Raw genomic sequence first — 25,650 nt, forward strand, 5'->3', positions numbered from 1 at the left:
GCATTCTAGATCTAGTAAATTGTATCAGAGAATTTATTTATAACCAAGATTATCACAATGCCACCAGGTGAGTGTGATCGTAGTTTTGACCTGGAAGGTGACTAAATGTGTGGAAGTTTTTATTTCCACAATTAAGAGGGTGTATATGTGGAATTACAAGGCTTTAGTAGATTGCTCCAAGCAATAAGTGTTCACTTAGTAATTCAATTGTTTCATAACTCTCTTTGAGATTACTGCTAATTAACTCTCAACTCTGATTTTTCCTTTCTTACCATATTGGTCACCCTTCTGGCCAGTGCTTTGTGCTGCTCATTTACCTGTTCACTTTTTCTTTGAATTCCCTCACAGATATTTTTTTTTTTTTCTCAAGCTCTTGCTTAATGATTGTGTATTCATCCTTTTAACTAACACTTGATTTATCCTCCTGACTCTAGGTATACAGTCTGCTATTACCTCTCTCAAACAGTCTTTTACTACCTCTCATGCACTATCTACATCCAGGCCTTGCAGTTTCTCGTGATGTGGGAAGCAGGTGCATTGTCTATAACATGTCTGAGGTAATTTAATTTCTCAAGAAATAGTTCACACATTGAGGTCTTATTTTCAGTTTTGTTTCATGAATTTCCTGGATTACTGCTTTCAGTAGTCTGGAATGTTATTTAAAACAGTAATGCAAAAATGGTAATAAATCACCCTGAAATACTAAGACATGAGTTTCTTAAATTTTAGATGATACTAAATTTATGATTGCCTTAAATGACTGCTAAGTTTTTTGTTCTCTCAGCTTGCCTTTAGGTGAGGAAAGGAAGATAGATATCTTCCCAACAGGATGAAAGAACACTGCAATGGTAAAAGATCTTAGAACTTTAGCAATACATTCAGAAATTCCTTTACTATCATCATCATCAAATTCCAGCCATGTACCCTCAAGGGGTGTACAGGATATGATAGTACTACATGAAAAAAATTACATCATTATTAATTTCCTATCTACAATTTTCCTTCAAATCAGTCTGTTACTTGTCAAGACTCCAACATTATCAGATCTTATATTTGCATCGTCTAAAGCATTTTGTACCGTATCAATCCACCTATATCTTGGTCCTCCTCTGGGTCGTTTTACTGCCAATCTCGCAGAGAACACTTGTTTTGCTAATCTTTCCTCGCCCATTCTGTTTAAGTGACCATACCACCTAAGATTAGCTCTGCTAACGCATTCCTGGATGCTGACAATGTTAAATTCTTTCTTAATATCCTCGTTTTTAATATGATATTGCCATCGATGCCATCTGTTCATGCCTATAATCTTTCTCAGGACTCTCATATCTGTGGTCTCTAGTCTTTGGTCAAGTGTTTTACTTCTGACCCAGCTCTCAGATCCATAAGTTAAAACTAGTTTGAACACTGTCTTGTATACAGCTAATTTAGTGTTCCGACTAATTTCTCTCTTATTCCATATGAATTTATTCAATTGACTTCCCACCATACCAGCTTTGCTGATTCTGTTGTCAATTTCTATATTTAATTTACCATCTTCAGTAAAAATCGTGCCTAAATAGCTGAAATGTTTTACTTGTTCCACAGGTTCTCCATTCACAACACAGTTGATATTTTCAATGATTCTGCCTATTTTCATTGTCTTTGTCTTTTTATTGCTGACCTTCATACCATATCTATTACAACAGCTATTCAATTTAGTCAGAGAATCCTGCAGACTTGTAGCGGATTTATTTAGAAGTATAACATCATCCGCATAAAGCAAAGAGCTGACATTAACATCTCCAATTTTGATATCATGTTTAATACCACTTTCCTTCATAATGTGATCCATATAGATAATGAATAACAGAAGGGATAATGTACATCCTTGTCTCACACCAGATTTAACATTAAACCATCTTCCTGTCTTTCCTTCAATTCTAACTGCTGACTTACAACTCAAATAAAGACTAAGTATTGCTTGATATAATGCCCCAATGACGCCATATAACTGCAGCGTATTGAATAGCTTCTCTCTTGGCACCTTGTCATATGCGTTTTCCAGATCAACAAAAGCTAAATACAGATCTTTGTTATATTCCCATGCTTTCTCGACTATTTGTCGTAAAGTGAAGATCTGATCCTGACAGCCTCTATTTGGCCTGAATCCAGCTTGTTCTTCACCAAGCTTTTCTTCCACAATTCTTCTCAACTGTTTCTCAAGTATACTTGTATAGATCTTGCCAGGAACACTCAGTAGGGAAATACCTCTGTAATTCTCACATGCAGTTTTATTTCCCTTTTTATATATGGGTACTATGAGAGCTCTACTCCAATCATCGGGAATTCATCCCTCTGTCCAGGCTTTCTGAACTATGCAGTGCAGCCACTGTAAGACTCTTATACACAGTGTTTAGCATTTACAGTTTTACACAGTGTTTAGCATTCTTGCATTTGTCTCTATATTCTCTAAGAGCATAAGCTGACTTATTTGACAGGAACTTTTGGTATGCTTTCTTCTTTTCCTTCACTGCCTCTTTAACTTCCTGTGTCCACCAGGGAGTTCTGATTTTTTTATCCTTACAGATAACCTCACCACATGCCTCTCTGGCAGAATCAATCAATGTTTTCTTCAGCGTTTGCCACTGAATCTCCAAGGTTTGATTCCTGTTCTCAAACTCTTTCATTTTTTCTTCAATAATCTTTGTCTATTTTAGCCAACAGTTCACATCTGAGAGCTGCTCAACTTTTATTCGCTTTAAAACTTTCTTACATGTTATTCTTTTCAATATGAAATTCAATTTTATCCTGCTCAAGACTAAATAGTGATCACTTCCAATTTCAAATCCTCTGTACACTCTGGTGTCCTGCACCAGGGAGAAAACATCACTATCAACAATAGCATAGTTAATGAGACTTTTCTTATTCCTAGCCTCTTCTCTCCATGTGAATTTGTGCACATTTTTATGTTGGAACATGGTGTTAGTAATAACCAGTCCATGTCCTGAGCAGAAATCCAACAGATATTTGCCATTATTATTAGCTTTGCTCTTTTCTCCAAATTTTCCCAAAATATTTTTGTATGTTTCACAATCATTTCCTACTCTGCTATTTAGATCCCCAACAAGGACCAGCTTTTCCTTTTTCATTGTGTCAGTTGCTTTTTCTAAAGCCTCAAAAAATTCCTCCATTTCTACCTTAGTAGAACCTTCTGTGGGACCATAGGCACAAATAAGTCTCATTGTCCAGTTCTCCATTCTCATATTTGCCCACATTATTCTACTTGAGACTGACTGCCATTCAAGAAGCTTAGCCTAGTATTTTGTGTTGAATACTATGGCTACTCCTTCTTTTCCTTGATTGTCATTGCCTGAATATAATAACATTTTGTATTTATTGCTCAGAAAGATCTCACCAGTTTTGGTCTTTTTTGTTTCAGTCACCCCTATTATGTCGATCTGGTACTTATCTAATTCCTCAGCTAGCTCCATTTCTTTGCCATTCAGGCTTCTTACGTTGATAGTAACAATCTTTAACTCTGGTGATGTTGAGTTGGGGTTTATTTTCAGATTTGTACAGAAGTTAAATCCAAAAGATATCTTCCAAGAGAAAAGCTTGGTGAATTCCATTCAAATCAGTAGTAGATTGCATCAGCTCTCCTTGTACTTATTTACATTACTATCTTCCTTTACAAAAAATCTGCATCTAATATCAAGAACTCTTTGGATTTTAAAATGAAAATTTTGTAATCTTCATTTATGTGCTTCAGATATTATGATTATTCCTGATATAGTATATCTTTTCATGAGCATTCCTTTAAAGATTTTCTTTTAAAGATTTTCCACAAGACATTATCACATTTTTTGACTTTGTTATCCACTCTGGTTATTTTAGTGTCAAAGACATATTACATCAGCAGACTGAAAGTACAGTCTGCTGATGGGTAGTCCTCTCTCTCTCACCCATGATTGCCAATTACTACATACAGCTTTTCAAAGATCATTTCCTTAATGACATTTCTCCTAAACCTGCAGCATGATATAGATATGTTGATATTTTTGCAACATGGAATGGTACTTCAGATTTGAAACTACTTTCTATAGAATAAATATGAATTCAACTTAGAATTCAATTTACCTTGGAGGAAGAGAAAAACAATCAACTAGTCTTTTTAACTATATTGATTTTTTGTCAGCTGGATAGTTTTCTACAATTTTCAGTTTTTCAAAAAGAAACAAATATCGATCCATAAATCTATGTTACTTATTATCATCATCATCCCAGTCAAAAAGTTGGAACCATTAAAACCTTATTACAATGTGTCCATAATATATGTTCCACTGAAGACCTTCTAAACAATAATTGAATTACATCAAATCTGCCTTTTTTAAAAAAAAAATAGTTTTAATGAGTCTTTTATGAAGAATATTTTAACAAATTTAAGTTGCCAATCTCTAGATCACCAGAAGTTAACTCTCTGATTCCAATTCCATATTTTAAAGAAATTTTTGAACATATTGCTAAAATTCTAAAACCTCTTGATATTATCGTATCCTGTCATGAATGTTTCCTCCTGGAAAGGCAAGCTTTCCCCACTCAGCTTTCCAAATGTCTACTAAATCCCTTGCTCCAGTGGTTTGTCTTATTTCCGAACGTCTGGTAGATCTACAGCGATCCATCTTGAAGAATAAATTGTACATCCAGTATCATGAACCAGAGTGGTCTAGCCTAGCAGAATATGCCATATTGACTAAACATAGGGTTCTTTGGAAGAAAACTGAACATTCACATTAAAGTAGGATTCCTTGTAGAACAGTTACAGAAAGAGCATTGTGAAGCTATTTTACACTACCTGGAATTAACAGATCTGATGACCTTTAGTTATCCCCTTTATGGGAAAATATTGTATCAACCCTTCTGTAAATTGCTAATTATTATCTTATGTTAATATTTATTTTTATTTTTTATTTATATATTTTTAATTAGAAATTTGCTGGCTATCTTACTTACACTGTAGTGATGCTTTTTAAAATTAAATATTTCATTGCACTTTATTTTGTGTTCCACTATTAACATACCAAGAATACCATTGATACTTAGGCAAACTTTTACATTGATTAAAATTATTTCCCTGTAAGCTTGAGTTTGTCTTTAATTTCTATAAAAATAGGGGTATGCATATAATATTTGCAACATGACATAACACAAGCCAGTGAGAGAGAGAGAGAGAGAGAGACACACACACATCTTGCTGATTAATACAACACTAATTAAAAGTAGGATTTTCTTCATCGACATTACTGATTAAACAATGTTAGCTCTAAGCAAGATAACAAAAGCAAAATATTTAATTCGAATCATAACACTGAAATGAAGTGAATGTATACCAAGTTGCATTCAGCTGGATTCCAAGCTACAGCATTACACTGGCGGGCATGCTTTGGAACTAAATATGAGAAGGGAAAAAAAAATTCATATCAACACATTGGCACATACACGTCATAATATGGGATATCATACCAATCAAATTTAACTGACTTCTATAACTATTGTATACATCAAGTACAATAATAATTTATTAGGTAAACAATATCTGAGTAAAACAATTACAGAAACATTCATTCCACTGCACTCATAATTTATTATCATCATCAGCACTCTTAGGAGTCAAATTATCTGAGGAAACTATATGATCTTCATAAATTACATTATTCTTACTCTCTATCACACTGTTTATAAGGAACAGACTGGGAATGACTAATTGAGTAATATGAAGGGACTGAGAAATAAGCAGTTAACAAGTGAGACAATCACTATGTGGTTCACTTGTTAACTCACTTATTTGATGAAACTAACAGTGAAAGTTTAATCCACTCCAAACTAGTCTGTGCATATCACTCTCATTAATAACTGGTAATTAGCTTAAGGAATTAACAATGCATATAACGGATATTAATTAAAGCAAACTTTAATGAATACCTTCAATATTTTGGCAACGTCACGTTGCCATCTTCAGGAACATACAAATACGGTATGTGCATGCAGGCACTAACAAAAGCAAATGAGGAAGAAGGCAAGAAACTAAAATTGTTCCTAAAGTCCTAATGGTGCCCCCTAGCAGGCTAATTGGGTTGTCTTGGCCATTGGGATGAAGTTCTCATAATCTAGGCTTCCCAAATTTGGGGTAGTTTCATGCACCCAAATTTGTTGAGGTTTGGAATGTTTTTTAGAGCTGCTGATGATTCCATGAATAATCTTTCATACTATTTTTCCAATGAATTCTATGGCAGGTATCTAAGGCATGGTCTGCCAACCCAGAGTGGCTGTACTGGTGAAACCGGATGTAGTCTTTGTATTCTGAAATCCTGATATTCGCTGTCCTGCCTGTTTGGCCAAAGTGGGGCAGTTTAGAGCTGCAATGGACCTGGTATACACCAACTTTTTATATGGTCTATAACACAAAGTCAGGTCATATTTTTTGAGGATATTGGTTATTTTCTCAGAGGTGCCCCGGATGTAGGGGATGGTGACAGATTTAGTGTAATCTTTATTGTGGAGGGAGTGGGGGGGGTTTACTGGTTTTAGTATTTTTTTGATTTTTTGGGAGTTGTAGCCATTGGCTAAGAAAGTGTTGAGGATGTGGTTTAGTTCAGTGGTTAGGGCATCATGATCTGAGCAGATTAATTTTGCCCTGTTGAATAGTGTTTTTATAACCCCATACTGTTGTGAAGGGGGGGGGGGGTAGGATTTCTGGTGAATGTATCTGCCTGTATGGGCAGGTTTTCTATAAATATATATAGCTGTTTATACAGTCACATTTGCAACTGCAAGGGACTGGTAAGCAACTGGCAGATCTAGGTGGGTGTGGCTGGTCTTTAGTGGAGCAAATAAGGATGCCAATTTCTTATAAGGCCTGTATGTAGTAAGTCTTGAGTGCCACAGTGGTGGTACTAGATATAGTCTATATGTCCAAACAGGTAGGGCAGCCAACATCGAAATTGCTAAACATAGACTATATCCAGTTCCGTCACTATGGTACTCAAGACTTCCTGACCATGATTTGGACACCGTCAGAGGATACACTTGGAGAAGGCCAGTCTACTCCACCACAGCAAATACAAATATGAGAGACAATTCTTAGAAACTGCATCAGCCGTAAGAAACTTCATAAGCCTCAACAAATTTGGCTGCATGAAACTACCTCACATTTTGTAAGCACACATTTTCAGAACTTCAGCCCAACAAGGGCTGAAGTTCTGAAAATGCCAACACTACCCATTTCAGTCCAAGGGGAAATATTTAATACTTAAAGCACAGCTTTGATCAACATGCTTAAGCCTTATTTAACTAGTGTCAGTGCCTGAAGGTACACATCATATTATACTGTGTCACCTGATGATGACAATTTCACTTTTCCAAATTGGAAAAATTGAAGTCATCAGCATACACATCATATAATTCATATAGTACTTTTATGAATGTAATACATGAAAAGTTGCATCATTACCAATGTCTGATTGCCAATTTTCCTCCGAATTAATCTGTTATATCTCATAACTCCAATATTATCAGATCTTATATTTCTGTTTTCTAAGGCACTTTTACTATATCAATCCATTTAGATCTTGGTCTTCCACTGTTTTTTCTTCCTGACAGCCTGCAAAGGACACGTTTCACTAATCATTCCTTTCCAATTCTATTCAAGTCACTGTACCACCTAAGATTAGCTCAGCTAATAACATTTCTGAATGCTAACGATGTCTTTCCTAATATCCTCATTTTTAATATATTGCCATCAATGCCATCTGTTCATGCCACTAATCTTTCTCGGACTCTCATATCTGCGGTCTCTAGTCTGGTCAAGTGTTTTACTTCAGAGCCAGCCCTCATATCCATAAGTTAAAATTGATTTGAACACTGTCTTGTATACAGCTAATTTAGTGTTTTGACTAATTTCTCTCTTACTCCACAAATTATTCAGTTGACTACCTACCATACAGCTTTGCTGATTCTGTTGTTTATTTCCATATTTAACTTACCATCTTCACTAAAAATCATTCCTAAGTAGCTGAAATGTTTTATTTATTCTGTAGGTTCTCATTCACAATGCAATTGATATTTTCAATGTTTCTGCCTATTTTCATTGTCTTTGTCTTGTTATTGCTGATTTTCATACCAAATTTATTATAGTAGTAATTCAATTCGGTCAGGGAATCCTGCAGACTTGTCCTAGATTTAATTAGGAGTATAACATCATCTGCATAAAGTAAAGAGCTGAGATTAACATCTCCAATTTTTTTTTTTATCAAGTTTAATACTCTTTTCCTTCATAATGTGATCTATATAGATAATGAATAACAGATGGGATAATGTACATCTTTGTCTGACACCAGATTTAACATAAAATCATCTTCCTGTACGTCCTTCAATTCTTACTGCTGACTTACAACTCAAATAAATACTAAGTATTGCTTGATATAATGCCCCATTGATACCATATAACTGTAGCGTATCGAATAGCTTCTCTCTTGGCACAATATGCCTTTTCAAGATCTACAAAACTTAAATACAGAGTTTTGTTATATTCCCACGATTTCTCAACTATTTGTTGTAAAGTGAAAATCTGATCCCGACGACCACTATTTTGCCTAAATCCAACTTGGTCTTCACCAAGCTTTCCTTCCACAATCCTTCTTGGCCATCTCAAGTATATTTGCATAAATCTTACCAGGAGAACTCATTAGGGAGTTACCTCTGTAATTCTCACATTGTTTTATTCCTCTTTCTATACATGGGTACTATGAGAGCTCTGCTCCAATCATCAAGAACTCAACCCTGTGACCAGGCCTTCTGAATTATGAACTGCAGCCACTGTAAAATTTATAAACATATATGAGCATTTCTGGTCGAATTTTATCTACTCCAGCTGCTCTTCCAACATTTTGGGTTTTTGGATTGCTTTCTTATTTAATAATCTTTCAATGTAATTACTACAGACATCTAGAATATCTTCAGTTTTCATGTCATCTTTATCATTTGGTTCCTTTTACATTACTCTATTATTGATATGTGTTTCCTAATTGCATTCCTGTTAAGTGTTTTCTACCGTAGTGACACTGCTTGTTTTATTTAGTAATCCTTCAAAGTAATTACTACAGACATCTAGAATATCTTCAGTTTTCATGCTAAAGTTGTCATCTTTATCATCTGATTCCTTTTACATTACTCTATTCTCAATCGCTAAGCTTTTTCAACTACCTCCAGAATATTATGCCACCTTCCTGATATTTATTTTCTATGTTTTATGCAAAAGTCTTCACATGACTATTCTTTAGCAGTTTTACATAGTGCTTTGCTTTCGTTCATTTTTCTCTGTGTTCTCTAAGAGCACAAGCAGATTTACTTTCAGAATCTTTTGATATGCTTTCTTCTTTTCCTTGATTGTCCTTTTAACTTCCTGAGTCCACCATGGAGTTTTGATTTTTTTTCTATCCTTACAGACAACGTCACCACATGCTGCTCTGGCTGAATCAATCAGTTTTCTTTAGGGTTTGTTTGAGAATGAATAATGCAGCTGGAGTATATAATATTTGGCCAGAAATGCTCAAGAATGGAAGTATAAAAGTTTTACAAGCATTGCACTGCATAATTCAGAAAGACTGGAGAGATGGTCAAATTTCAGATGATTACAGTGGAGCTCACATAGTAATCATCTATAAAGAGAAAAATAAAACTGAATATGAGAATTACAGATGTAGTCCTCTACTGAGTGTTCCAGATAAGATTTATGCAAGTATACTAGAGAAATGGCTAAGAATTGTGGAAGATATGATTGTTGGATAAAGGCCAAAAATAAATTTTCAGATCAGATTTTCACTTTAAGATAAATAAGTGAGAAACTGTGTATGGGAATATAACAAGGATCTGTATTTAAGGCTCGTAAACCTGGAAAAGGCATGTGACAAGGTGCCATGAGGAAAGCTATTCAAAACACTACATTTATATGGTGTAAATGAGATATCAAGGCAATACTTAGTTTTTATTTGTATTATAAGTCAGCAATTAGAATTGCAGGAAGTACAGGAACATTGTTTGATGTTAAATCAGGTGTGAGACAAGAGTGCAAATAATCTCCACTTTTATTCATTAATTTATACAGATCACATTATGAAAGAAAGTTGTATTAAACCTGATATGAAAACTAGAGATGTTAATCTCAGCTCCTTACTTTATGCAGATAGTGTTCTTCTTTTTCTCCCATAGTCCTAAATGGACCACTGGGTCATTCATGGCTGGTAAGTGATATTCTTTGTTAGCCATCTCCAATCATCTTGGTCTCTTGTTCTTGATGTCAGTTGAGAAAGGGAGGAATTTGTCCATTTTTTGATGTTATCAGTCCATTTTAATCAAGGTTGGCTCCTAACCCTCAGTCCCAGAACGATTCCTTCTAGTGCTTGCTTTGGAATGCTATTAGCCCTCTCCACATGTCCGAACCATTTCATCTGTCTTTTTCTGATGACTGTCGGAATATTTTCCCTTTTTCTCCCGTCTATTGAATCAATCAGTGTTTGGACATTTTCATTGGTTTCGTGAGCAGTATAGGGAATTCTCAAAAGTCTTCTGTAAATGTTCATTTCAAAAGACAGGAGTCTCCTCTCATCTTCCCTCAATAAAGTCCAGGCTTCACAACCATACAAGAGGACAGAATTCACCAAGATGACAATTATTCTTAGTCTGGTTGTGATTGCTATTCTGTTATCTCCCCACAGTGGTTTTAACTTCTGTAGGGCCACGGTTGCCTTAGCAATTCGGTATTTAATGTCGGTTTTTGAAAGACCATCTTGACTCAACGTGCTTCCTAGATAAGTGAACTTGTTTACATTCTCAATTTGTTTATTGCCAATTTGTATCTTTAAGAATTCAATGTCTGATTTTGAAGTTATCATTGTTTTTGTTTTTTGTAGGTTTATGTATAATCCATATTTTTTTAATGTTCCAAAAACGTGACTGGTTATCTCTTGTAAATCTTCTTCACTTTCTTCCAGAAGATCGATATCATCTGCAAAATGCAGGTTATTTATTCTTATTGTACCACTTAGATTAGCAGAGCTAACCTAAGGTGGTACAGTCACTTAAACAGAATGGTTGAGGAAAGAATAACAAAACAAATTCTTTTTCAGGCTGGCAGGAAAAAGACCAAGACGGAGGTGGATTGATACAATAAAAAGTGTCTTAGAAGACAAATATAAGATATGATTATATTGAAGTTTTGAGAGATAGCAGATTAATCTAAAGCAAAATTGTCGACAGGGAGTTAGTAATGATGTAACTTTTTCACATAGTACCATCATAATATCCTATACAACCCCCCCCACCTCCTTAAGAGAACATGTCAGGAATTTGATGATAAATACATGTAAAAATTAACAGTTCTTATTTTTGGACTTGTCAGACAACATCTTCTTGAATAAACATAGGCAGTCCATTAAAAATTTATAAAATTCCAAGCATGAAAAATGGAACTTAAATCTGACAACTAGATTTTTTCTGTAACTCATTATTTAAAGTACACTTCTGTTTTTGGCTATTCATTTTTATAATAAAAATATAATAATACAATGCTATAATACACTCATTATAGTTTAAAACACAAAATTTGATGTAAAAAAAAAACAAGTAAACTATGATTATTTGTTCAATTGAATTATTTCGGTTTTGTGACCACATTTTTATTAAAACTAAACAAGTACTAAAAAACAAACCTGACAAGTTTCGTTAGTCGTCCGACTAACATCTTCAGGGGTAAAGATAACTAACAGCTTAAAGCACAAACTATAAGAAATTACAAAAAAACAAGTTCATTTATTGGTATTATAAACATCAAAAAAGTTCGTTAAAAACCTGAATAACAGATCTATACAACCGTTAATACGTCTTAGCTGGAAACAATGCTATTTGATGTCACGTTCTGTGGTTCACTTTCACTCTGTCCGAGGTCTTAACTGGGTAAATTTTTAATAAATGCCGACCAAACTTGATTTAAAATCAAACCTTGATTTCTGTTGCATTGCATAGGAATTTTAATCATATTTGCTGCCTCTTTGAATTTTCTTGTGAAACAGTTTTTATCAATGTAAGACATGTTTGTTCTGTCCCAGAGTACATCATGACCAGTAGAAGTTGTGTGAAATGCCAAGCCAGACATATGTTCTCTCTTTTTTTTTGTACGTCCTTTTGATGTTCACTCATGCGGATTTCTCCCGATTTCCCCGTCTGGCCTACGCAGCAGATGCCACAGGAACAGTGAATATTATTAATATGATTAAAATTCCTATGCAATGCAACAAAAATCAAGGTTTGATTTTAAATCAAGTTTGGGCAGTGTTTGTTAAAAATTTATCAAGTTCAGACCTCGGACAGAGTGAAAGTGAACCACAGAACGCGACATCAAACAGCATTGTTTCCATCTAACACATTAATGGTTGTATAGATCTGTTATTCGATTTTCTAATGAATTTTTTTGATGTTCATAATACCAATAAATGAACTTGTTTTTTCGTAATTTCTTATAGTATGTGCTTTAAACTGTTAGTTATCTTTACCCCTGAAGATGATAGTCTGACGACTAACAAAACTTGTCGGGTTTGTTTTTTAGTAGTTGTTTAGTTTTAAAAAGCAGTCTTTTTTAATAAAAATATGGTCACAAAACTGGAATAATTCAATTATACTTCTTAACCACAGAAACCTCCACATGATTATTACTACTTGTTGTTAAAAAGTGTTGACATATTACGTGTTACTAGCATTGTGAATATCAGTATAGGCTGTGTGTGCACAGGCATATACTAGAAATCACGTGATGACTGTGAATGAGATCAAAAGCCATACATTTTAGTGTCCTGCCAGATTTTCTGAGAAATGCAGGTCATAAGCCTAAAAATCAGGACTGTCACCCCACCAAAATCAGGACATATGGTCATCTTGGAGTTACCTGACTTGAAATTATATTCTTGTTTACATCCTTATTTTAGAAAACTTTTGTTTGCTTACCCAAATGTTGTAAACAACAATTTTCATTTGAGAAATCTTCACAGCTAGATTTCTTGTATAGAAAGAGTAGTTGTTTTAATGCATAGCACACTGCATAATGCTGCTTTATTGATAATCATCATCATCATCAAATTCCTGATATGTATCCCTCAAGGGGTGTACAGGATAGGATAGTACTGCATTAAAAACTTACACCATTACTATCTTGCTATCTATAATTTTCCTCCAAATCAATCTGTTACCTGTCAAGAATCCAACATTGTCAGATCTTATATTTCTATCTTCTAAGGCACTTTTTACCGTATCAATCCACCTTTATCTTTGTCTTCCTCTGGGTCTTTTTCCTGCCAACCTCGCAGAGAACACTTGTTTTGCTAATCTTTCCTCTTCCATTCTGTTTAGGTGACCATACCACCTGAGATTAGCTCTGCTAATGCATTCCTGGATGCTGACAACGTCAAGTTCTTTCCTAATATCCTCATTTTTAATACAATATTGCCATCGATGCCATCTGTTCATGCCACTAATCTTTCTCAGGACTCTCATATCTGCGGTCTCTAGTCTCTAGTCAAGTGTTTTACTTCGGAGGAGTCGGCGTTCAGATCCACAAGTTAAAATTGGTTTGAACACTGCCTTGTATACAGCTAATTTAGTATTCTGACTAATTTCTCTCTTACTCCACATAAATTTATTCAGTTGACTACCTACCATACCAGTTTTGCTGATTCTGTTGTCTATTTCCATATTTAATTTACCATCTTCACTAAAAATCGTGCCTAAGTAGCTGAAATGTTTTACTTGTTTGACAGGTTACCCATTCAAAATGCAATTGATATTTTCAATGCCTCTGACTATTTTCATTGTCTTTATCTTGTTATTGCTGACCTTCGTACCAAATCTATTACAAGAGTTATTCAATTTAGTCAGGGAATCTTGCAGACTTGTAGCAGATTTATTTAGAAGTATAACATCATCTGCATAGAGTAAAGAGCTGAGATTAACATCTCCAATTCTGATATCATGTTTAATACCACTTTCTTTCATAATGTGATCCATATAGATAATAAATAACAGAGGGAATAATGTACATCTTTGCTAACACCAGATTTAACATAAAACCATCTTCCTGAGCTTCCTTCGATTCGAATTGCTGACTTACAACACAAATAAAGACTACATAATGCTTGATATAATGCTCCATTTACACCATACAACTGTAGCACTTTGAACAGCTTTTCTCTTGGCATCGTCATACGCCTTTTCCAGATCTACAAAACATAAAAACAAATCTTTGTTATATTCCCACGATTTCTCAACTATTTGTCATAACATGAAAATTTGATCCTGACAGCCTCTACATGGCTTGAATCAACTGGTAGGGAACACTCAGTAGGGAAATACCTCTGTAATTCTCACATTCAGTTTTATTTCCCTTTTTATATATGGGTACTATGAGAGCTCTACTCCAATCATCTGGAATTCATTACTCTGTCATGGCCTTCTGAACTATGCAGTGCAGCCAATGTAAGACTTTTATACTCCATACTTGAGCATTTCTGGTCGAATATCATCAACTCCAGCTGCCTTTCCACATTTCAGGCTTTTGATGGCTTTTTCTACTTCAAGTATAGATATGTATTCCTGATTGCATGCCTGTAGAGTGTTTTTTACCACTGGGCTGTCACTGATTGTTTCATTTAGCAATTTTTCGAAGTAATTACTCCACACATCAAGGATATCTTCTTATCCAGTTTTCATGTCACCTTTATCATCTCTAATTCCTTTTACAGCACTCTTTCCTCGATTTCTGAGCTTCTTTAACAACATCCAGAATATCTTGTCACCTTATTGATATTTTCTATGGTCTTATCAGTTTACCCATGACTTTTGTTTACCTAGTATTTAGCTTTCTTACATTTGTCTCTGTATTCTCTAAGAGTACAAGGTACTCATTTGCCAGGAACTTTTGATATGCTTTCTTCTTTTCCTTCACTGCCTGTTTAGCTTCCTGTATTCACCATGGAATTCTGATTTTTCTATCCTTGCAGACAACCTCATCACATACCTCTCTGGCTGAATCAATCAATGTTTTCTTCAGAGCTTGTCACCAAATCTCCAAGGTTTCGTTCTTGTTCTCAAAATCTTTCATTTTTTCAATAATGTTTGTGTATTTTAGTCTACAGTTCACATCTGAGAGCTGCTCAAATTGTATTCACTTTAAAACTTTCTTAAATGTTCTTCTTCTCAATACGAAATTCAATTTTATCCTGCTCAAGACTAAATGTTTATCACTTCCAATTTCAAATCTTCTGTACACTCTGATGTCCTGCACCCAGGGAGAAAACATCACTATCAACAATAACACAGTCAATGAGACCTTTCATATTCTCTGCCTCTTCTCTCCATGTGAATTTGTGCACATTTTCATGTTGGAACATTGTGTTAGTAATAACCAGTCCATGTCCTGAGCAGAAATCCACCAATTTTTTGCCATTATTATTAGCTTCATATTCTTTACCTCTTCTCTCCATGTGAATTTGTGGACATTTTATGTTGGAACATTCTGTTAGTAATAACCAGTCCATGTCCTGAGCAGAAATCCAACAGGTATTTGCCATTATTGTTAGCTTTGCTCTTTTCTCCAAATTTGCCAAAATTAATTTGTATGGCTGACAATCATTTCATACTCTGCTATTTAGATCCCCAACAAGGACCAACTTTTCCTTTTTCATTGTGTCAGTTGCTTTCTCTAAAGCTTCAAAAAATTCCTCACTTCTACCTTAGTAGAACCTTCTGTGAGACCATAGGCACAAATAAGTCTCATTGTCCAGTTCTCCATTCTCATATTTGCCCACATTATTCTACTTGAGACTGACTGCCATTCAAGAAGCTTAGCCTAGTATTTTGTGTTGAATACTATGGCTACTCCTTCTTTTCCTTGATTGTCATTGCTCTGAAATCTTTCTGAGCAATAAATACAAAATGTTACATTTTAACTAAGATGAAAAGCCAAAACAGCAATTTTTTTCCGGGAAAGTTAAATAAATTAAGGGGATGAAAATCCCTTATTATTTTACAGCCAGTATGCGAAACTCTAAGATCGAAAACTACGATCTAAGAGTTTCATGCCGACGAACTATCGCCGAATCCACGCGTAAGTGACCACTTGGTAGTACCACACCAAGGCAACTCGAAGCAAAGGTGGAGCAAGCTCCCGCACTATCCTTGATATTTTCTCATAAAGTAAAACACATAGCTCCTAGGAGATGTAATACTGCTTTACATTATGAGGAGAGGTCACTATCCAGACTGGTTTCAACCTTTTTTGAGGTCTTATCAGTGAGTAGCTAGACCTGGATGATATCAAAATTTAATTGAAAAGAACTTACATACCTTCACTATACGAACACCAGAAAGGTGTGCCCATATATTATATTATAACTAAGATGAAAAGCCAAAACGGCTATTTTTTTCCAGCAAAGTTAATTAAATTAAGGGGATAAAAATCTCTTATTATTTTATAGCCAGTATGCGAAACTCTAAGATCGAAAACTACGATCTAAGAGTTTCATGCCGACGAACTATCGCCGAATCCAAGCGTAAGTGACCACTTGGTAGTACCACACCAAGGCAACTCGAAGCAAAGGTGGAGCAAGCTCCCTCACTATCCTTGATATTTTCTTAATGTAAAAACACACAAATCCTAGGAGATGTAATACTGCTTTACATTATGAGGAGAGGTCACTACCCAGACCGGTTTCAACCTTTTTTTGAGGTCTCATCAGTGAGTAGCTAGACCTGGATGAGCACACAGATGGACACGCCTTTCTGGCATTCGTATAGTGAAGATATGCAAGTTCTTTTCACTTAAACTTTGATATCATCCTGGTCTAGCTACTCACTGATGAGACCTCAAAAAAGGTTGAAACCGGTCTGGGTAGTGACCTCTCCTCAATGTAAAGCAGTATTACATTTACTAGGAGCTGTGTGTTTTTACATTATGAGAAAATATCAAGGATAGTGAAGGAGCTTGCTCCACCTTTGCTCTGAGTTGCCTTGGTGTGGTACTACCAAGTGGTCACTTACGCTTGGATTCGCCGATAGTTCGTCAGCATGAAACTCTTAGATCGTAGTTTTCGATCTTAGAATTTCGCATACTGGCTGTAAAATAATAAGGGATTTTTATCCCCTTAATTTAAAATGTTATATTTATTACTCAGAAAGATCTCGCAGTTTTTGCCTTTTTTGTTTTGGTCACCCCTATTATGTCGATCTGGTACGTAGCTAATTCCTCAGCTAGCTCCATTTCTTTGCCATTCAGGTTTCTTTCTTCTTCTTCTTCTTATTATTATTATTATTATGTGACACCTCCAGGGAGTCCAAAGCCTCATCGAGGGAGAGTTCCAACTACTAACCCTGCTCAAACTTGCTTAACTTTTTGCGTGAGCCATCTCTACCAAATGACCAACCATTGCTTCTCATGTTGATAGTACCAATCTTGAACTCTGGTGATGATTTTGGGTGTGTTTTAGGATTTGTTCCAGTAGCTGACTTTTCGCTGTTTGCCCTGGTTCCCTGGCGAAAACAACGAGGGCCTTGTTTAACCGGGCGATGCCCCAGCCTGCATGAAATTCTGTCACGTTGTCCCATCATTTTTATATTTTGGTTAAAGCCAATAAGAATACAATTTGGTTGGCTAAATCTGAAATTGCTAGCCCATCCTAGTTCATTGAGTATCCAGGTAGATACCTAGATTGATAATTATACTAATTAAAAGAAGATATCTAGCCTTTTCACTGCCAAAATATCAAAACTAATATTGTTGATTTTCTCTACAGCAAACAAACTAGCTCACTATAACAAACTACCAAAAAAAGTCCCAAAGTGCCATTGCTACCATGTTGTTCTAAAGGAAATTCAATATACCAAACTATCCACTATAATAACTATTTATGTAGTTCTTATGCATTCATTATACTAAGGGTCAACAGCAAGTTCAAATAAAACTATACATAAAAAAGTGGAAAATTTATGCAGAAATAAATACACACTGAAAAACTTTGAAGTTCATTTCTTTTAATTATACATGGTTCTGGATCAAATTAAGACAGACATTACCTGAAGAAAAATAATACTTACCAAAATCTTTTCCTACCAAATCAGTTGTATCAAATCCCTGACTAAAACTGAAATTAAAGAAAACTGCATCAGCTAATATATTTAATATATTTATATATTAATAATATATAATAATAATAAAATAATAATAAATAAATGGAATTATTTATTCAAGGTAAAAAAAATAAGATAGTAGACTTCAATACAAAAGTTTACTGAGATTTTAATAATACGCAATTTCAGATATTTATATTGTCTTGACTATTAAACAATGTGGTAAGTTAACAGGTAATAAGAAGTTCAGTAAAAAGGAAAGTAAACATCACAGGCAAAGTTGCAATGCAGCATTCCTAAAATGTTTAAGAAATTCAGATACTATTTTTTTATTTTGTCATTCTCAACTATGGTGATCTGCTCAATGCCTTTCATTTACAAAGAAGTAAACAAAACTCTTTTCAAACTGCCTAACTTTTGGAAATTGATGGGCAACCAGATTCTAAATCTTAGTAATCGACATTAGTTGGGTTCAGAACTTGTGATGATTTCAGAGTATGGCACACAACTGATGTGGCCATACTGTGAATCTTAACTGGTATGTTCATGCATGAAACAGAGTGAATTCTGCAGTCAATTTTTCTAAAGATACCACTTCTGTCTACCAAAAAACCAACTTTTCAGGTCATTATATCCACAATACATCGGCTCGTTATCCATCTCAAAAAATATAAATTGTCTTGTAGGCATCATACGAGACAATTTTGTGGTACTGTGTTGGTTGCTTTAATAATACCCTGGTATGCGATTTCAAATTCTATTTAGGATACTAGAACATTCAAATATTTTTTTAACACAATGCGGTTGAACATAATCTCTTATGGTGATAGTAAGATTTTTGTTGGTCCAGAAAATAAACAAATATTTTTCCTCTGAAGAATCTTTAAAACAAGAATTGAAATTATTGAAGATACAGCCTTACTAAATGGATATAATCCAATAACAATCCAAAAAAGTATTAGCCACTCTCCTACACATCAACCTAGACAAGAAGAAGCCTATAGGACTCCTAATACCATATATCAAAGGCATCTCTGAACATTTGTCAAAAATTATGAATATAAACTCGCTGCTACCTATAAACCAATCAACCAAATTCACAATTTGTTACCTTCTCCAAAAGATACACTTTCACCAATGATACTACCTGGCGTACATGAAGTGCCATGTTCTTGTAACTTGTCTTACTATGGACAAACAGTAAGATCTGTAAGTAAACTCATCTCTGAACATCAAGACCACATCCATCTTACCAAACCTCACAAATCTCTCCTCACACAACATGGAGTTGAAAACACTAACCACTCAGCCGGCCTACTTAGCCGAGTGGTTAGTGTATCTGCTCTCCAGCCAAAAGGCTGCAGGTTTGAATCCTGCCATGGGCATGGATGTTTGCGATTGTCTGTGAAAATACTAGTGGTTTTGGTGGGCAGTAGATGGTTGGTGTAGATGATGATTGTAGTTGCGTTTCATTGTAGTTGGTGAATTGAGTGGTGGAGGCCGAGTTGTAGAGTCGGTGCCCTCCCTCGAGTTTCTGGGCTCCCTGGAGGTATATAATAACGATAATAGCAAAACAACAAGCTAACACAAAGATCCATATATAAACATGAGCATTTGTATACAGAAAGTGCTGAAGTCTTATGTCACGAACTCAATCTTAACTGGAACGATTGTCCCTATTCCAATACTCAATTGTATAAAATAAATTTATCAGTTATATTTCAATTTAATTACAGCCTAATAGTTTTTAATCCTTAAACATGCTACCGTATACATAGAGGGATTCCAAGGTAAGCATGCACACTAATATTTTTTTGAATGCAATTCCTATTGTTGTTTGATAACTGTACCGATGGTGTCTTATGATACTTAAGATGAAAATTTACATATTAAAAAGTTAATTACTGCAGCATACATGTGAATTTTTAGTTTTCTTTTCTTTTCTCAAGCTTACTTTATTGTGAGAATATAGTGTATGTATGTATGTGTGTGTGTGTGTACACACACGAAAGGGTAAAGGTCGAATGTGTGTATACACACACACACACACACACACACACACACACACACACACACACACACACATGCCATGCAAAATATGTGTTAATCAGCTGTTTCTGTTATTGGTAAGGCTTCTGGTCAACAGTATTCTATGAGTAGTTAAGGTTTTGGAAAGTCAAAAGTTATATGTGTGGTTTTTGAACAATGCAGAGAATCGCCACCCCTAACTCCTGCACTGTTCAAGAGTCAACTGTTGTGTGTATATATATATATATATATATATATATATATATGTGGCATCATGTGCCCATTTAGGTTGGGTGTACTGTCGTGTGGTTTATGCACCGCACTACCAAATTTACATCAATTTTACCATATGATTGCATTTTTATTGATGTATGAAAGTTTTGAAAAGTGTATAGCACATCAACACTCATCTTAAATGATCCAATGTAATTAATTGCAGGATAACTCTGAATACTTTATCAATTAATATAATTTTAAATATGAAAGGATAAAGGTCGAATGAACAACAGCTATGCTACACGCGCACTGTTTATGTGAGATGCACAAAGGATTCAAGCTTCGTGGTGAGATTAGATTATCATTGGATTTTGATATGATTTTTAAATACAGCCATATAATACATACAGAAATCAGAAAGTAATCACTTGGAAAATGATTTTTCTGGATGGATTCAACCACTGAAATATTACTCATTTTACTTATTTATACACAAGTTCCAACCTTCTTCGATATAATCATACAATCCGCGAAAGGTCTAGCAGAAAACATTCAGTAGATCGTCAACACCGCTTCCCATTATATATATGGGAAAAAAAGGTTATAAATTATTTATAGAAATTATAAATATATATTAAAAAACTTGGCTATATCGGTGTTATAAACACGTCAGTTCATACTTCACGCACGTAAAACAGATGGAACTCAGAAAACAAAAAATGCAACTCATGACACATGACAAATTTTAATTGGACTGCTTCACACAATAACCAATCATAGCCACTAACAACTTCTGGGTGCTATTGTCTCAGCGCATGCCCTGAGACAATAGTACCCAGAAGTTGTTAGTGGCTCTGGGATGTTTAAAACCATTGAAACGCAAAGAATTTGACATGCTGCACAATCTACATGTCTGTTTAAAGGGCTCAAAGGTGTCTGTATTTGTGACCACACATCCAGGCTATTAATGCAAATGTGATGCAATTTTTACATGTCGCAAAATGTCCTCTTTATGAAGCATTAGTATCCTGCATTTAATTTTAGGAATCGCACAAAGCCAGGAAACAATTAGGGAGTCTTTAACATGAATAAATGCAAAAACATAATATCGATGATACTGCTATTTCATGGGTGTGCATCGCACACTTGAAATTTTTGCCCGACACACACACACACACACCGGTTTCCAGAAACCTATGAACGAACACTATTTCTGAAGATTGCAACAGCAAATTCAGATGAATCAGCTTGTGGCAATTTGTATAACAGACGATTTCAAGTGGAAAGTGGGTACACGTTCATGTTTTGAATTGTGCAGAAAGGGGTCACATGGTAGCCCTCAACAGGATAAAAGGCTGCTCTAAGCCAATTGTGTTGGGAGGAGCTCTTTTCATGAAGGAATAGAGTTGCAAACTTGGATGTTTTGCTGGAAGTTTTTCCGCTTGGTTATACTATAAATTAAAAACACCAAGAAATTATATACTTGGTTTAATCCTTTATCTAAGCATAAGCAAATAAAGTCTGCACCTGAAGTATTTTCACTGGGGCAAGCTAACTTGGATAAAGGATTAAGCCAAGTATATAATTTCTTGGTGCTTTTAATTTATAGTATAACAGTGGAAAAACTTCCAACAACTGGTCTCTAATCCAGAGTATTTTAATAATAAAGTGCAACACCGTTTGGCTACTCTTATATGAAAATATGACTCCAGCATTACTTCAACCTTAGTATCACCTGTGGGTTTGGCTCCCACTGATGAGACCTCAATAAAGGTTGAAACCAATCTGGGTAATGACCCTTCCCTTAATCCATAGCATTACAGATACCTGTAAGGATAAGTGCTTTGCATTATGGGATACTAAGGCAAGCGATGTGAAGTCATTAGCTTCTATATATGAGTTGCCCCGGTCCTGAAAATACTGCAGGCGCAAACTTTGTTTGCTTACAATTGGATAAAGAATTACACCAGGTATATAATTTCTTGGTATTTTTAATTTATTGGATGTCTTGTAATGTTTCAAGCACATCATCTAGATGATTTCATGTGGGGAAGAAATATTTCAAAAGCTTGAAGAAAGCTGCAGAGTTACTTATATTGCCAGAGTTTGGCATCTTGCATAGCATTGTATCCAGGCTCTGGGCAGCATTTCAAACCAATGGAATGTGTTCCAGGCGTTTGCTGAGAGTTACCCTCACTCTTCCACGGAGCATAAAGACAGATTTTTGGTTATAACAGTAAAAAGTAATTGCTGCACCATGACAGGTCAGCTTACGTTGGTTCTATTCAAGCACAGATACAAGGATATCTAGACAAACTGCGGCAAGACGTCTGCCACAAGTTAGGCCTATATGCCTGAATAGTTGTAGTCTGCATCCCTTTATGCACAGCACATCGTAGAGCAAGTTTTCAGTGGTGTTGTATTCATAAAAATTTGGACAAGACACCAAAGAGCTAATGTACTCTTTACAAATGAGAGAGGTTTCAGTCTTTCCTCAGATTCTAGATGACAATTGATCTGGCATGAAAATGGTGCTGCTTACCATCGTGAGAATGTTCTTGAGAGGGATAGATATGGCAGTGCACGGGTGATGGTGTGGTGAAGCATTATGTTTAATGGACACAACGAGCTACAAGTGCTGGCAAAAAGGACTATGACTTCTGAATGATATTGCAATGAAGTTCTATATTATGTTTGATTGTTCCATAGTGCAGTAGGCAAAGAATTCATTTTTATGGATGACAATGCCACACCATGTTGTACATGAGCAGTGGAGATATTTCTGGAGACTGATATTAAATGAATCGAGTAGCCAGCATGCTCCCCAGATCTCACCCCCATAGAACACATTTGGGACACAACAGGGAGGCACACTGTTGCCTGAAATTGCCCTCCAGAACATAAATAGGGCCTTATCCTTGCTCTGAAGGAAGAGTGGGTCAGTTTGCCTTAAGAACTCCTGAATTACTTGGTGCTAAGCATGATACAATGTTGTGAGAGTTGCACTGCAGTTGGAGGTCAACATATTCCATACTGAAATGTCTCTCTGCATAGTTTTCTGTAAGCACTGTACCTTAATTCCTTAACTATGTCCTTGGGAAATTTTGCCAAAAACACATGGCAATTTAATTTGTCCAAAATTTATAACACATTTCTTGTGTAATATAATTTATTAATATGCTGGCAATAAACTTGTGTCTACATTTGGCTGTAGGTATGAAAATGTTTTCATATACAGGTAAAAACGTAATTTATCCTTAGCTTTTGGACACCAGTGTCTGTGTGTATATAAACAGATAGATGGGAATGCTATGGGTTCTCCTCTCCACCCCAGATAATTTCTACATGGAACGTTTTTAAAACCAAGCACTCATAACAGTGCTACAGTCAAACCAATGTCTAGCTATTGATGATGTATTTGCTTTATGGCCCAGATACACTGGATTCATTTTTCACATTTCTCAACAGTTGGCATCCTAAAATAAACTTCATGATATAAAATGAAAGTAAAAATTGTTTTCCCTTTTTAGATACACTAGTAACACAACTTCCCAATGGATCACTGTTCCTTTCCATTTACAGAAAACTCACTCATCCAGGAAGTTATTTACACAGGCAATTGCATCACCACCAATCCCAAAAGTATGGCATCCTTAAAACACTTATTCACTGTACCAGAGCTATTTATTCAAATGAGAGCCTTTTGAACCAAACTTGGGGGTCTTCACAGCATCTTTTTTAGTCAATGGCTACAACCTATATAGAACAGATAAAATACTGCATAAACCCCAGCCCTCCTGCAACCAATGCACAGGATGGATCATAGCAAAATTGTCTCTATCCCATATATTAAGGGTACATCAGAAAAGAACACTGAATACAAATATATTCTCCATACCACTTTCAAACCACTCATTCAGCTAGCCACCATATTCATTCTCCTAAAGATCAACTTCATCCTCTTACATATCCTGGAGTGTACCCAGTTTGTTGTGCCTGCAGTATAGCCTACTTTGGTCAGACTGGTAGAAGAGTTAATATCCATCTTGAAGAACACAAAAAATTACATTTCTGATCATCTGTATGGCAAATTGGGACAACTAGTAGACCATGCTCTTGATACTCCTTCATACACAGGATTCATAGGATTCCAGATACATTGGATCAAATGGAAGACATAGAAAGTGCAATAGGTCTGAAAGACTATTTTTAGAATCAGCACCTACTATAAAGCAGTCTCCCAACCTCAAGTATGGTTGCATTAATTCTGCCAAAAATTGGGAAGACAATCATTCTGAGACCAGATAGCCTAACTTCTCAAAATTAACTTGATATTTATCTGGCCCATAGTCGGGCTAACTAATGTTAGAACATTAGTGCTGTTTTAGTTACAATTTGAATTGTTACCAATGATTCAGTCTAGCGTCTGTGTGCTTGTTACAGTTATAATTTGTGCTCTGAAGACACTGGGTAGAAAACCAGCAAAATATTAAGTTGATTAAATTAATTTATATTTTTCTTCCTTGGTGCTGTTTTAATATGAAGCACTATTCTTGAATAATTAACACCTAAGCCTTTCTATATGTGTATCAAAATATTAAAAGGCAAATGAAAATAATTGCTAAGATTAATACTAAGAATAATTTTCTGAGATTAATCACTCACTAGGGTATAACAGGTTGGCTGAGGAATGAAGGACGATCAGGAACATGAGAACATCTAGTGATATTAATACCTATGACAGCTTGGGCATAATATTAAGTATTTTCTGACAGAGGATAGTAAGGAACACATTAAGAGAGACATAGAGTGATTTGAGGGTACAGTAGTTAGTGGATCCTTTTCTGGAAGATGAGGTGAGAGATGCCTTCGTAAGGTCATGAAATGAGAAGGCAGCTGGCCAAGGAGTACCCATGGAATTATACGTAAGGTGACCAGATGTTAAGAACAATAACAAAAATGTTATAATCTTGTTCTACAAAGAGATGACTGATCATCATCATCATCACAAATATATATGTAAAATATATAAATATATTACACATTTATCTCAGAGATAAAGAGCCAAAAAGGCTTTACTTCGGCAATGCAAAATTATACAAATTAAGTGGATATTGAATCCGACAATATTTCATACCAAATTATAGAAACTATAAACATTTTGGCAGATCAAAGCATAAGCCAATGTAGTACATGAATAGGGCA

At 35.3% G+C, this 25,650-nt stretch overlaps 1 protein-coding gene across 3 annotated transcripts in view; it reads right to left on the minus strand.

The window, feature by feature from the left end:
• The window catches only part of mio (GATOR complex protein mio), a 349,531-nt gene that overhangs the window by 264,804 nt on the left and 59,077 nt on the right, over positions 1-25,650 (minus strand). For all 3 annotated transcript variants that reach the window (XM_090394033.1, XM_090394032.1, XM_090394034.1), the window contains exons 6-7: positions 18,169-18,215; positions 5,367-5,425 (exon numbers count right to left, since the gene is read on the minus strand). In XM_090394033.1, coding sequence (XP_090250159.1) covers positions 5,367-5,425; positions 18,169-18,215 — 106 coding nt within the window. The remainder of the gene's footprint in view (positions 1-5,366; positions 5,426-18,168; positions 18,216-25,650) is intronic.

The sequence above is a fragment of the Typopeltis vanoorti genome, chromosome 6, assembly GCF_054136105.1.
Source record: "Typopeltis vanoorti isolate ZY-2024b chromosome 6, IOZ_Tvanoo_1.0, whole genome shotgun sequence".
Lineage (NCBI taxonomy): Eukaryota > Metazoa > Arthropoda > Arachnida > Uropygi > Thelyphonidae > Typopeltis > Typopeltis vanoorti.